Raw genomic sequence first — 15,077 nt, 5'->3', positions numbered from 1 at the left:
TCTTTGAGGACTGGATATTGAACAATCAGTGCTGGTCCCACAAGTACTTGGGAAGTGACCATGGAGGGAGAATGTCTCAGGTTCAATCCTGAGCATCTCCAATTTTATTGATTTTTTTATATTTATATATTAGATTTATAGCCCTCCCTCCCTTAGGTGATAGCTGATGTGAAAGTCCTCTTCCTGAGATCTTGATTGAGCCACTGTGAATTCCAGTAAATAGTACTGACCCTAATAGACCAAATGGTTTGTTTGACTTGCATGAAGCTGCTTTCTACAGTGTTCAGTGCTAGAAATTGGGAAGGTGAGGGGGGGGGGGGCAGAGAATTTTGCCAGCTGAGATTTCTAACTGAAGATTTCTAAGTGAAGAGGCAGCAAGATCTCGTGTGGGACAAAAGTACGGGGTCTTTTGGTCTTATCAAGGCAAAGCAGTGGCTTATGGACAGTAGAATGCTTTCAACATCAAAGTGCTCTCTTTCTCTTTCTGGTAGGATCAAGCACCCCAATATTGTGGCTTTGGATGATATTTACGAGAGCGATGGGCATCTCTACCTCATCATGCAGTTGTGAGTTGCAGAGTGGGAGCTAGAAGCCTCAATTTTGGGGGGATAGAAGAGGGGGGAGTACAGTGACATACTCTGGGTGAATCTAATCCTGGCCAATCTCCTACTTGGAGGGGGGAGGCAAGTCTCAGGCAGAGCCTATGGGCCGCTATGCCTTTAGGGGTCCCAGGCCAGCTTTCCCCCCTGCTTGCAGCCCTCCCAGCCAGCAACTGAGCCACTCTTTGCCCAACTTGCCTTGTGCAGCTGGTGTTGCCAAGTTTGCCTCTCCCCCACAGCTTAGTAAAAGGGGCTTTTAAGAAGGTGCCTGCAGGCTTCAGCAGGGGCTATGGGTGGCAGGGCTGGTGCTCAGACTCTGAGATAATTTGCAAGGGGGCTCTCAAGATTTCAACTGTCTAGGGGCCTCCACAGGGTTTAATCTGGCACTGGTCAGGGCAGAACCAATCTGTGCCTTCTTCCTTGTTATAGGGTCTCAGGTGGGGAACTCTTTGACAGGATTGTGGAGAAGGGATTTTATACCGAGCGAGACGCCAGCAAACTCATCCGACAGATACTTGATGCTGTCAGATACCTACATGACATGGGCATTGTGCACCGTGACCTCAAGGTGGGTATGTGGAGCTGCTCAAGAACACCTGCTTGTTACAGCTACCGTGGAAGCTAGGTGCACACATACGCAGTTTTGTGCTTCCCGGTTAACTCCTTAGTATTGTGTGCTAGAGGTATGTTTTGGAAGGGTTGCCGTTAGCGTTTTATTGCCTCCATTGGCTTGTGGTTTGAAGAAGCCTTGCTATGTGATAACTTATTGCTTAGAGGAAAGATCTGCATGTCATCCAGTGATCCCTAGCATAGTGCATGTGGGCAATACAGTGCCTGCTAAAGTACTCATTTGCTTCTTTGTCGAAATAAATCATTGGAATGGGAGGAGGGTATTTTGGAAAAACCCAGGAGATATCGCTTGAGTCTACAGGGAGTGCTGATTTGGGAATAGCTGCCTCCATTATAGGAGAATGCTTAGGTTGGAACCCCTTAACGTTTTGTGGAATGTCTTGTGATTGGACCGAATCCTCGCAGCAGCTGTTTTGTGATTGGTCTTCCTATGGCAGCTATTCTATTGTGGGTCCCCCATCCATTCTCAAAATTCTAAAAGTACTCATGTATTCAACAAGGTTTGGGAGCACTGTTTAATCTATGCCCTCAAATGGAGGACAAGATAGAAGCCAGCATGGAGCATCCAAAAGCAGTGGAGAACCAATATCGTAGAGGTATCATAGGGAAAGATCAATAAAGAAGTATTAGAGAGCCAGTTTGGTGTAGTGGTTAACTGTGTGCAGACTCTTATCTGGGAGAACCGGGTTTGATTCCCCACTCCACTTGCAGCTGCTGGAATGGCCTTGGTTCAGCCATAGTTCTTGTAGGAGTTGTCCTTGAAAGGGCAGGTGCTGCAAGAGCTCTCTCAGTCCCACCTACCTCACAGGGTGTCTGTTGTGGTGGGGGGGGGGAAGCTAAAGGAGATTGTGACCGCTCTGAGATTCAGAGTATAGGGCGGGATATAAATCCAATATTTTTTTCTTCTTCTTGTATTAGATCATGGATATACCCATGAGAGAAGCTTCAGAGTTACCAAAGGAGAGGCTGGAATTTGCTTATATGAAGCTCCCATTCTTTTTCTTTTAGTATGGACGGATGAAGACCATCTCTCCCTGTCTTTGTCCAAATTGTGGTGGGGTCATGCGACTTGTTCTGGCTATTTTAAAGGGGGGGAAGTGGGGAGTTCCATACCTACAGCTCCCAGCCTTTCCTCTGCCTTGGCTTTTAGTATGTGAGACTTTCAAAGACAAAATAAATAGTATAGCAGGAATGATCAGAAACCTAATGGAACAGCGATAATCAGCATGGACGCAATTATCCCCTGGATATTAAATGTTAGGAAGTGGCAGGGAAGGAAATAATCATGGGTGGTGTTGCTTTGTTTGTTGGAGAGGACATTAGTCCAGTAAATTCAAATAACTTAAGAAGAATTAATTCCTCCAAGTCATGTACTACTGGGGACAGACTATGCCACCACCAAAACTCTGTTATGCAGGTAACAATACACTGCCCTTCATCTTATTGGAACAAAATTTGAGCCCAGTGGCACCTTTAAGGCCAACGAAGTTTTATTCCTGGTGTAAGCTGTCATGAGCATGCACACTCAGGCAGGTAGCCTTGTTGGTCTGAAGTTGCAGAACAAAGTTTGAGTCCAGTGGCACCTTTAAGACCAACAAAAGTTTTATTCCTGGTATAATGTGTGTGCATGCGAAAGCCTACACCAGGAAAAAAAACTTTGTTGGTCTTAAAGCTGCCACTGGACTAAACTTTGTTCTGCTCTTTCAGACCAACACAGGTATCCACCTGAGTTCATCCCACTTTTAACAATGTGGAGCAATCACAGAAGGGCGTTGGCTGCATTTAGCCTCCATTTCAAGAGTGGAACCCCCACCTCCATAAATATTCATGCAATGTCAGGTCTTGGGGAGGAGGACTCATCCTTGCCGCTCCGCTTCAGAAATGGGTGTGGGCTTGAAGAGAGCTCCGGCAGCTGTGTGCTCCTTGCCTCTGCAACACCAATGCTGAAGGAAGAAAATTTAGCGGCCTGGAAAAAGGTGTCAGCATCAAAGTGGGTAAAATCTCATCAGCTGTTGCTCAGAGGTGATATCCAGTAATTGCCCCAAAATCCCATGCAGCCATGTTCCATGCAGCGGCACCAACAGCAACTGAACAAGGGGAAAGAATCTTGTTTTGCCTAGAACTGAATACTCTGCATCATTAGCTTGGCAAAACGTCGACTGAGGGGTGACACATGATTGAGGTTTCCAAGATTATGCATGAGATAGAGAAGGGAGAGAACTCGTGGACATTCAGTGAAATTGCTGCAGTTGAGTTAGAACTGATAAAAGCAAATATTTCTTCACCCAAAGGGTGATTAACACATGGAATTCTGCCACAGAAGGTGGTGGCAGCTGCAAGCATAGACGGCTTCAATAGGGGATTGGATAAGTATATGGAGCAGAGGTCCTTCAGTGGTTATTAGCCACAGCTTATTGTTGGAACTCTCTTGTCTGGGGCAATAATGCTCTGTATTCTTGTGCTGGGGGGCGCAGAGTGGGAGGGCTTCTAGTGTCTTGGCTCCACTGGTGGACCTCCTGATGGCACTTGGGTTTTTTGGCCACTGTGTGACACAGAGTGTTGGACTGGATGGGCTGTTAGCCTGATCCAACATGGCTTCTCTAATGTTCTTATCCAATTGTGTTATGCTATCTAGGGAACAGAAACCATCCCAAGGAAGGCTGGTGGGCTGTGTGCAAGAAACAAGAAGCTGTCCCAGTCATAAGAAAGGCCCAAAGTTTCATTTGAAGAGCCTGGCTGCTCTTGCAAGGGCTGCAAAAGCACAGGTGGTTTTCCTCACTCAGGCCCACAACCAGGGGGTGCTTGGGAAGGGGGCAACTTCCCCTCCTGAATTTGCTCTGCCCTCTTCTGGCCACCACCCCTCCCAGTCCCCCACCCCTGCCCCTGGGAGCCTGGGGCAACCACAGAAAATTTTCTGGCTATGGTTCTGGGTGTTTCTGCAGCAGAATGAGAAAAACAACAACAAAGGGGAAATGATTGGGATCTTTGTTGCATGTAGCATGAAGGAGCTTGCCTTGGGTGTTACCTATGAAGGTGCCACTGGAAAGCACAATCTGTAACATTCCTTTAGTTTTGGATTCTGTTTTACCACTCTAAGGGGCACCAGCTGGATTTTCTGCCTCAGGCACTAAGTATGTTGGAACCTCTTCTGCTGTCTCCTTGGTGGTGGTTCTCCAACACTTTCCATTCAAAATCCAGATGGGTAGCTGAGTTAGTCTATCCAAGTGAAAAAGTAAGCAGAACTTTGTGGTGCCTTTAGTTGCAAGATTCCTGTTCAGTTGTGATCCAGGGGCTTTGTACTGTGCAGTCTCCCCTGCTTTCTCCCTTTACTAAAGATCAGCTCTCCTCACCTTTCAGGAAAGCCTCCATGTAAAACCATTCAGTGCCATTTTGAAGAAGTTCCTTGTTTGGCCTTCCTTGTATTGGAGACTTGAATGCAGAAACTGAGAGAGCCAGTTTGGTGTAGTGGTAAAGTGCACGGACTCTTATCTGGAAGAACCGGGTTTGATTCCCCACTCCTCCACTTACACTTGCTGGAATGGCCTTGGGTTAGTCATAGCTCTCTCAGAGGTTGTCCTTGAAAGGGCAGCTGCTGTGAGAGCCCTCTCAGCCCCACCCACCTCACAGGGTGTCTGTTGTGGGGGAAGAAGATATGGGAGATTGTAAGCCGCTCTGAGTCTCTGATTCAGAGAGAAGGGTGGGGTATAAATCTGCAGTCGTCTTCTTCTTAACTGCTATGACATGGATGCTTGGGTCATACCCAATGGTTAGTTCCATTAGGGCTGCTTCCTCACCAAGGATTTCCTGTGTTTCAGCCACCCAAATGGTGTGGTTTTCAGGTTTCTACATTGTGTTCTATTTGTACACAGATGGTCAGGCCTTGAATTCAGCAGGAGCTCACAGGAGCATAGCTCCTGAACCTTTCTGACATCCCCCCTCCCCCCCACCTAACTATCTTGTCCATTGAGTTGTAGGTGCAGCTGCATAACAATCCCTGGATTAGGAGAGCAGGCAGCCAGCCAGCCACCAGGGGCTTTACCACACCCCCAGTAGCCCTCATTAACCCCTGGAGAAGCCCACACCACCCTTTCTCCACTTCTTATGTGATTTTGGGTGGTGGGTGGCTGATGGACTTTTGACTGTGGAGGGGGGTGGCCAAGGAGAGCCCCAGGTGAGAGAGGCCTGCTTGGACTGGCTGGATCTCTAGCCAACCCAAGCAGGCCTCATTCATCCGGGGCTCTCCTTTCTTGCGTCGGGTTGCTTTTGGCTGGTGGGGGGGGCAGCATATGCTAATGAGTTATGCTAATGAGCTCCACCACCTATTTTTCTACAAAAATACTCCTGCAGATGGTTAACAGCCCATTCCTTCAACAGACACACACACAAAATCTGCTTTACTTTACACTTGTAAACACCTGGTTTTCCCTGGGCAGGATGCTCTCAGCACAAGCAGTTTCTTATGTCTGAAAGGGAAACAGCATTCATGGTGATCAAACAAGATGGGTAGCCATTAGGGCTGCCATTCCCCAGGTGGGGGCAGGGGATCCCCCAGTTTGGAAGCCCCCCCACCCCCGCTTCAGTGTCATCAGAAAGCAGGAGGGGGAAATGTCTGCTGGGCACTCCATTATTCCCTATGGAGACCAATTCCCATAGGGTATAATGGAGAATTGATCTGTGGGAACCTGGGGCTCGGGGGGGGCTGTTTTTTGAGGCAGAGGCACCAAATTTTTAGCATAGCATCCAGTTTCTCGCCTCAAAACACCCTCCAAAGTTCCAAAAAGATTGGACTAGGGGGTCCAATTCTAGGAGCCCCCAAAGAAGCTGCCCCTATCCTTCATTATTTCCAATGGAGGGAAGGCATTTAAAAGGTGTGCAGTCTCTTTAAATGTGATGGCCAGAACTCCCTTTGGAGTTCAATTGTGCTTGTCACAACCTTGCTCCTGGCTCCACCCTCAAAGTCTCAGATATTTCTTGAATTGGACTTGGCAACTCTAATAGCTGTGTTAGTCTGTCTGTAGCAATAGAAAAGTGCAAGAGTCCAGTAGCACCTTAAAGATTAACAAAATTGGTGGCAGGGTATGAGCTTTTGTGAGTCGCTGCTCACTTCTTCAGATATCTAAAAGCTCCCACCATGTCACAAATTATCTATAGTGCTAACCCTGTGTTTTCCTCAACCAGTCCCCTGCAGAAATTAACATAACAGAAGGGAACTGCGCCTTTAGAAAGAGAAGAGGGGTTTGCTGGAGGAGGTTTTTTTTTTAAGTTGTTAAAGCTATTGCGTTATTTCTAGTGTTACTCATGATCATGTTGAAAAAAGAAGAGAATCACTCGCAGCTCGGCCTTTTTTTAGGTGGGAGGAGGGGATGGTTGGAGACGTCTGCAAATACATGGAGAGTTTTAAGGGGGGTTTTTTTAGGTATTGTGTTATGCAGTGGTTATTCAACATAAAATTCAAACACAGTGGGCAGAGAACCCAGAGGGTGGCATGAGAACAAAGGGAAACCACGGCTAACAGTGGAGAGAAAACAAAGTCCTTCAGGGTATCTGGAATCTTCACTACATTCCCACAGAACCACATCAGCCACCAAACCTGGTGTGGTAATCACCCTGGTGTGGAAGCAGCCCTGGACCATATAGATTAGGATGCTATAATGAAGTGGGGGGGAGAATAGTGCCTTCCCACGTGATTAGCCAGGTCTAAGACAGCAAGAGAGTAAGCTTCTTACCACAGTAGATTTATTTGGATCCATCCGCAAATAAAGGAGCGCCATCAGTTGGAAGGGTATGGCTAATGAAACTGGCACTGCCATCTTAAACAGACTATTAGAAACTCACAAAGCGCTGCGTATACTATATTTCCAATAATTGTATTATAATCACTCAATACATCATTTACTCATAATTATTCTTGCTCATAATTCATATAACTTTTCAGTCCAACTCATAGTCCAAAATTCATAAATCAACTCAAAAAGGAGATCCAATCCTGGATGCTTGAAATAGGAAGGTATCATCTCCTGCTGTATCTTCAACTTTCAGACACAGGTAGTACCGTTAAAACTTGTATTGTTTCTTTAAGGCAACAGTCCACTATCCAACCGGTGTGGTTGGACAAATAGTCTAAATAGTCTATCCTATTTGTTTAGGATAAATAGCCTGCCGTTGTTGCCAAGTTTGCCTCTCTCTGCCTCCCCTACAGCTTTGTCAAAAGGGCTGTTGAGAAGATGCCTGCAGGCTGCAGTGGGGGCCATGGGTGGTAGGGTGGATGCTCAGGGCCTCCCTAGAATTTAAAAGGGCCTCCCTAGATTTTGATTGCCTGTGGGTCTCCATAGGGTTCAATCCGGCACTGATCACACACCTGCATGTGCGTGTCTGTGTGTGTACACACTTCCGTTGTTTCTTGTTTTCCTTTCACAATGCAGCAAACCAGAATTAGGGAGGGGAGGGGTTTTGGCAGCGAGAATGATAATGGCAGAGAAAGGGTTAAGCCTTCTGCTGTTGCCCACTAGGTCTCTGCTTCCAATTGCCTCTCACCCCCACCATCTCATAGCTCTTCGGTGGATACCTTGGACTCTGGTCTTACTGTGGGTAAAATCATCAGACATCTCAACCTCTGCTACGAGCAAGTTACCTTGTAAAGCTACACGGCTGACATTTTCCCGGAGAAGCTGCAAATGGATCTTCAGACAATAACATACTTCAGCTCTTTTTACCGCAGTTTGACTGATGCTAACCTGACAGGATTTCCCAGATATCAGGAGTCTGTCCTTGCTCTAAAACTGTCTTGTTGCCCTTCTTTCAGTGTGCTGTTTTGTATCCAGCACTGACCTATTTAGCTTATGGAGCCTCAAAGTGTTCATTGCACAAAGCAGGCCTGAAATAAGCTAAATCAAACAAAAGTCCAGTGGCACCTTAAAGACTACCAACTTCTATTTTCATATAAGCTTCTGTGCGTCACACAGCTCACTTCTTGCTGCCCATTCCTGACCAAGGTTACCTTTTAGTCAGATTTCAAAGCACAAATGCTCAAGATTTTTGAGCTGTGTTAAATACACTCAGCCAGTGGTTTTTCGCATTCTCAGTTTTCAGAGAACCCTTTTCACATTAATTTGTCTACCGCAGAGCCCCTGGCATGCTGCAAAGGGAATGTTCTGTAGTACAGATAGGCTACCTACTGGTTTGTGTGCCAAATGGTGGCTGGCCCAACAATTTTGCTCTCCACTCCGGGCTGGTTCTGCACCCCAAAAGCTGAAGCAAGACCCTGAGATGCCGCCAGCACTACTAGAACGGGTGGCTTCAGAGGAGGTGACAGGCATAAGCTTATATTCGCCATTCCTTCCTGGGCCCTGTGCAGCTGCCCTCTGGGTCCTGGTGGTGGTGCTGGCACTGCTGCTGAGGCCTGGCTTGCTCCTAATGTGCCTGGCCAAGTCCAGCCCCTCAGCTCTTTCCTCCCACTCCTGGCACATCAGCATCTCACAGGTAGACATAGTGTTTTAAGTGTTCTGGCTAAAGAGGTTGCCTGACCCTCTTCTGGGGTATATAGTTAATGTGGGATGCTGGCTAGGCTTCATGGGCATGCCCTAGAGTGGGAATCCCCAGCATGGTGCCCACAGACACCACGGTGCCTGCCAACATGTATCCTGGCACCTACCAAGTGTTTTTAGAAAAGGGGTAGGCCAGGGGGAGCTCTTGCCCATCAGGGCTTCTCATTGGCCACTGGAGATCCGACTGGCTGGGCAACTTAAAATAACATTTTGTTTCAACAGCAGCTGCCACCACAGTTTTGGTTTTATTCTGTCTCACTCCTGTTTCCCAGTGTACCTTTTGCTGTAGTGATCAAGAGTGGTGGACTCTAATCTAGAGAACTGGGTTTGATTTCCCCTTCCTCCTCCACGTGCAGCCAGCTGGGTGGCCTTGGGTCAGTCACAAGTTACTCAGGGTTACTCAGAGCTGTTCTCTCAAGAGCAGTGCTCTTAGAGCTCTCTCAGCCTCGCCTACCTCACAGGGTATCTGTTGTGGGGAAAGGAAGGGAAGGAGATTGTCAGCCGCTCTGAGACTCCTTGAGGTAGTGAAAAGGGGGGTATAAAAACCCAACTCTTCTTTTTTTTTAAATTGTGGTTCTTCTCTCCTACACTTTGGCTTCCTTTATGTGCATGGCTACGCTCCCTGTGGCAGCCATTTTCAGTTTCTGTGTCAGAATCCTGAAGGTGCCTTCAGGCTCAGCAAAGTTGGGGACACCTGCCCTGAAGGACCCATACAGTATTCTCCTTTAGAGACATGTTGCCACAGGTGAAGATTCGTAGTCTTTCAGGGAAGCCTCTCTTCTGTGACTGATCTTCTTTTCTCTGTGTTGGCCTTTTGCCTGGCTCTTTATCAAATACCACCCAGCACTACCTGCATTGTTCATACTCTAGACATCCAGTTCTAGACAGGTAGCCCGGTAGCAATTATATAAAACAGGAGCCCAGTGCTACCTCAGAGACTAGCAAAATGTATTCCAGCATAAGCTTTTGTGAATTAGAGCCCTCTTCATCAAATGCAGCCAGCCTTCCAGGAGTCAGCGTGTATGGAGAAAGAGGGACCTGCCTTGTTCTGCAAATACCAGATAGAGAGTCTGAGGTGCTGCTTCACAGACTCAGCCTCAGCCTTTGAGTGTGCAGTGCTGCCAAGCCTCTCTCAGGGAAAATAACCTATTGGCATGTCCACCCTTCCGATAAATTCTGCCCTTATCTTTTTTCCTTTGGGCACTTCGACCTGTTTAACAAGTTAGAAATCCTAGCTCGGTTTGGTAGTCTGGGCTGCCCCTTATCTAGACCATTGTGGTTAGATCATTGTCGCTGTGCCAGTCTTTAGAGGTATTTTAGATGGTACGAAAATAGTCTTCGAAAGAAGAAAATGGTGCCCCTTCAAATCTGCTACTTGTCCTGTAGAAAGCAGTCATGTGAGCTGTGGGGTGTCACTGGTTTTCAGATGAATGCACAGCTTGTACTCAGCTAGAGCCAGTGATCAAGCTAATGTGCTGGTTCTTCCTCAAATCCATGCCTGACAGGTCTTTGGGATCTTGCTCAGCCTCCTGAAAACTATGTGGGCAAAGATGTTGAAATGATCAACAGTTACTCAGATCTGCTGGAATTAAATACACTGCGAACGCATTCACACACTGAATAATGCACATTCCATTTACTTTCAATGCACTTTAGCTATTGGATATAAATCCAATAAACCATTGTTGGCAAGTGGATTTTGCCATTTCACACATTAAAATCCAGTTGCAAAGTGCACTGAAAGTGGCTTTAAAAGTGTATTGTTCAGCATGTGCGAAAGCAGTCTGTGTCTCCAGTTTAATCTGGGTTATGCATACGTTAAGAGTTATTACAAAGACCCATAGCTGTCCAGATGCAAACCATCATGTCAAAAGGATGAAAATAAGGAACAATGCCATTTGCATTTCATCATAAATAGTTTCACTATTACCAGTTTAGCTTCCATGTTGAACACACAGATTACTTTAGACTTCCTTCATTTCCCATAATTCCTCACAGCTACATTAATTGGCATTCCTATCTTACATATTCGAGAGGCAGCAACCTACTCAGGGTCATGTAGTGAATCCGCTCCCAATTAGTATTGTTGGCATAGTTTGGGGGCTTGTGAGGGATTTTGTGTGGGAAGATGTGTGCACCCCATGGTCTAACTCTCTAGCAGGATTGCCTTGGACACTAAAGTTCAGGATGGAGTGATTAGGAAGATGCTCTTCTATCCAGTTTGGTGTAGCAGTTAAGAGTGCAGACTCTAATCTGGGAGAACGGGGTTTGATCCCCCACCCCTCCACATGCAGATGCTAGTGTGACTTTGGATCAGTCACAAGTTCTCTCAGAGCTGTTCTCTTAAGAGCAGTTCTCTCAGAGCTCTCTAAGCCCCACCTAATTTACCGGGTGTCTGTTGTGGGGAGGGGTAAAGAAGGAGATTGTAATCTGCTCTAAGATTTCAAGTGAAGGGTGGGGTATAAATCCAGTCTCCTCCTCTTCTATCCCTGAGCGTGCAGGCCTGATCATATACTACACTGTTTTCTGGTCTGCCCTGGCTCCTATCAAACCTGACATGTAAGGGAAATCCCAGTCAGTTTTGGAATTTAATTCTCAGGCATGTGAGAGCCCGATTTACTCAGGTCCCTGGTAAGGGGGTTGTGGGGCTGAAGCCACCTTCCCCATGCTATTTTCCCAAAACTGAAACAGCCTCAAAAAGCTGCCATGTGCCCTGTTGGGGAAACTTGCATGTACTGATGAACTACACTTGCATGTACTTGCATGTACTGATGAACTCCCCCCATCCCAAACAGTCCACTCACTCACGTTTCCCCATTAGCAGCTAGCTGGAGTGGTTTCAGTTCAGGTAAATGGCAGAGGAGAGCAAGCAAGCCCCCCTTCCACACACTGGAGTCTCAATATGAATCCAGCCTCCACACACCTGGGTATTAAGTTTCAGTCACTGGAAGTTTCAATCTTCTGTCCATTTATCAAATTTATTAGCCGTCTTTCTCCCTTGTGAAAACTCACTATATAACTTATACATCAGAAAAACCACAATTAGAAAACCCATAAAAAGTCACAGTTTATAAATTCCAATTAAGATTGCCAATAATAAAAGCTGAATCCACCAACATGCAGTCCTGAATAACTTCAGCTGCCTCCTGAAAAGCAACGATGCCAATGCAGGTGCCCTGCGCATCTCTCTGGGGATGTTCCATAATTGTGGAACATGGAACTCCCAGCGCACATCTGATTGGACAGGGCCCACAGTGGATTCAGTGTCACGTGTGGCAAGGCCAAGTTTTTACCATCTTCTCTAGGTACTACATAGGAGAGTTGCAGGAAATGGACATGTATTCCCCTAACCTTAATTTACACCCCACATGAAGCACATGAAAAGATGAAAAGATGAAGCTGCCTTATCCTGAATCAGACCCTTGGTCCATCACAGTCAGTATTCTCTGCTAGGACTGGCAGCAGCTCCCCAGGGTCTCGGGCAGAGGGAGGTATTTCACATCACCTGCTGCCTGGTCCTTTTAACTAGAAATGCCAGGGATTGAACCTGGGGTCTTCTGCATGCCAAGCAGAGGCTCGTCCCCTGAGCCATGGCCCCTCCCTTTAGTTCAGGATACTGTAAATGTCAGGAACTCTGCCCATTTCATAGTTTAGTAGTGGTATTCACTCCACAGTTCATGGAGAACCACATTTGCATTTACTGTCAACCAAAACATCCACCTCTACTTCCATCCCTGGCATGAGGTCTGCACCTCAGGAGGGCTTCTCTGGCTGGAGCTCTGGTGGGAACAAACTTCCAAGCATAAGAAGACCATAGATTTATACCCCGCCCTTCTCTCTGAATCAAAGACTCAGAGCATCTTACAATCTCCTTTATCTTCTTCACCCACAACAGACATCCTGTGAGGTAGGTGGGGCTGAGAGAGCTCTCACAGAAGCTGTCCTTTCAAGGACAACTCCTGCAAGAGCTATGGCTGACCCAAGGCCATTCCAGCAGCTGCAAGTGGAGGAGTGGGGAGTCAAACCCGATTTTCCCAGATAAAGAGTTCATACACATATCTGAGAGCCAGTTTGGTGTATTGGTTAAGTGTTCAGACTCTTTTCTGGGAGAACCGGGTTTGATTCCCCACTCCTCCACTTAACCTGCTGGAATGTCCTTGGGTCAGCCATAGCTCTGGCAGAGATTGTCTTTGAAAGGGCAGCTGCTGTGAGAGCCCTCTCAGCCCCACCCACCTCACAGGGTGTCTGTTGTGGGGGGGGGGAGATAAAGGAGATGGTGAGCCACCCTGAGACTCTGAAAATTGAAGTGGAGGGTGGGATATAAATCCAATTTCTTCTTCTTAACCACTAGACCAAACTGGTTCCACTATGCCCCACTGTGCAGGGGCCTTATCCACTTTCCTGAGACATGGGGCAGTTGTCATGTTGGGGAACAGCGCTCAGACAAGCCACCAGTGGCCTGTCAAAGAGCTGCATGTGAATCCCCAACAACTGAATGAGTGTCACTGGATTAAAGAATCCTCAGTGATCCATGAAACGAATCTGGCCCTGCCAAAACTGGATTACAACCTAATAATGTTCCAGCCTCATAGAAATCCAGCCCTCTTCTTTCTGCTCCATAGTTTTGAAATCCAGTTCAGGGCTTTATAGACGTTTCCTGCAACACTGTGGCTGCCAGGTGGCATCATATCAGCATATTTAGTCAGGAATAATTTAACATGACTCAATGGCCTGGCCTATTCCAGGGCTCTCTTGCGGAAATGACATTTCTTGTTTCCTTAGTTGGTCCTTAGAGTGCAGGAGCTTTCTGGCCAGAAGGGTGGAAAGGAATTTTTGTTTTGATTTTCATTTCTTTGTTGCTTGACCAAGTTTCCAAAACAGTCTGAGGACTTTCTCTCTTTTGTTTGTTCACATAGTCTTCCTGTGTAGTTAGATTTCAGGCATCCTGAGTTATGTAGCAAGCCCTCATCTGCAGGCATTTACACCACACTCTTTGTAAAAAGGGGTTAACTGTTGCAGCCTCTGCCCCTTTCCTAGAATTGTAGGTCTGCAAGCAAGCTAGTGATTTCCAGCACACCGATCTCTGTACCCGCAAACAGATTTCTAAGGTTTACTGTTTACCTTATACTGGCAGTGCTGGCCCTCTCATCTTTTCAAGGCCAGCTTTCAGAAATATTTTTATCAGATTGCAGCAGCATATATCATGCATATTATATTCAGGGGTGGAATTCTAGCAGGAGCTTCTTTGCATGTTAGGCCACACACCCCTGATGTAGCCAATCCTCCAAGAGCTTACAAAAAAGAGCCTTGTAAGCTCTTGGAGGATTGGCTACATCAGGGTTATGTGGCCTAATGTGCAAAGGAGCGCCTGCTAGAATTCCACCCCTGGTTATATTTATTTTCCATGTTGGGGAGGGGCTAGGGCTAAATGGAAGAGCCTCTGCTTAGCATGCAGAAGGGCCCAGGTTCCATGCCCAGCATATCCCATTAAAAGGACCTGGGAAAGACCTCTTCCTGAAACCCTGGAGACCCACCCTGAATAGACAATACTGGCCTTGTCCTCTTTACACAGAGAGTGATTAAAATATGGAACTTGCTTCCAGAGGCTGTAGTGATGGCCACAGCTTTAAAATATGGATGGCCACAGCTTTAAAGAGGGATTAGATAGATTAATGGAGGAGACTCCATTAGCCAGGGTGACTGAGGGGAACCTCCATGTTCAGAGGCACTAACCCACTGGATCTCAGACGCAGGTGGTAACAGCAGGGGAGTGAGACAGGATGCTGGACTAGATGGACTATTGGTCTAATCCAGCAGGGCTCTTCTTATGTTCTTACGGTGGACCGGCGGTCTGATTCAATATAAGGTGGCTTCATGTATGTTCTGTGTGGGGCCAGGTTGAACTCTGCTTGCTATTTTCTTTATGTGGATAATGGAATGTGGGGTTTTGTTTTGTTTGGGGGAGAAGCTTCAAAACCTCTCCTTTCAAGGCTTTCCTTCTGCATCTTTCCTTCAATCTTTTTCTAGATGCATATTGGACAAACAGCTGTTTATATTTTGTTAATCCTTTCTTCTTGCTTCCTCTGCACCTGTCAGCCCGAGAACCTGCTCTATTACAGTTTGGAAGAAGACTCCAAAATCATGATCAGTGACTTTGGGCTGTCCAAGATCGAAGGCTCTGGCAGCGTCATGGCCACAGCGTGTGGGACTCCTGGCTATGTGGGTGAGCTGCAGAGCCTCTTATCCCACCTCTCCCATATGGAAAGGGCAGATCTGACCTACAGAGAAAATGACTCAGTCGTGT

The 15,077-nt window shown here is 46.8% G+C and overlaps 2 protein-coding genes across 3 annotated transcripts in view; one reads left to right on the top strand and one right to left on the bottom strand.

Moving 5' to 3' along the window:
• The window catches only part of OGG1 (8-oxoguanine DNA glycosylase), a 235,649-nt gene that overhangs the window by 191,243 nt on the left and 29,329 nt on the right, over positions 1-15,077 (bottom strand). The gene's annotated exons all lie outside the window — the stretch shown is intronic.
• CAMK1 (calcium/calmodulin dependent protein kinase I) overlaps positions 1-15,077 on the top strand; it is a 44,280-nt gene that overhangs the window by 16,833 nt on the left and 12,370 nt on the right. For both annotated transcript variants that reach the window (XM_060239348.1, XM_060239349.1), the window contains exons 3-5: positions 492-566; positions 1,029-1,167; positions 14,870-14,996. In XM_060239348.1, the coding sequence (XP_060095331.1) occupies positions 492-566; positions 1,029-1,167; positions 14,870-14,996 (341 nt within the window). The remainder of the gene's footprint in view (positions 1-491; positions 567-1,028; positions 1,168-14,869; positions 14,997-15,077) is intronic.

This window comes from Heteronotia binoei, chromosome 5 (genome assembly GCF_032191835.1).
Source record: "Heteronotia binoei isolate CCM8104 ecotype False Entrance Well chromosome 5, APGP_CSIRO_Hbin_v1, whole genome shotgun sequence".
NCBI classification, from domain to species: domain Eukaryota; kingdom Metazoa; phylum Chordata; class Lepidosauria; order Squamata; family Gekkonidae; genus Heteronotia; species Heteronotia binoei.
The sequence above is the reverse complement of the archived record's forward strand: the minus strand, read 5'-3'. Positions and strand labels throughout refer to the sequence as shown.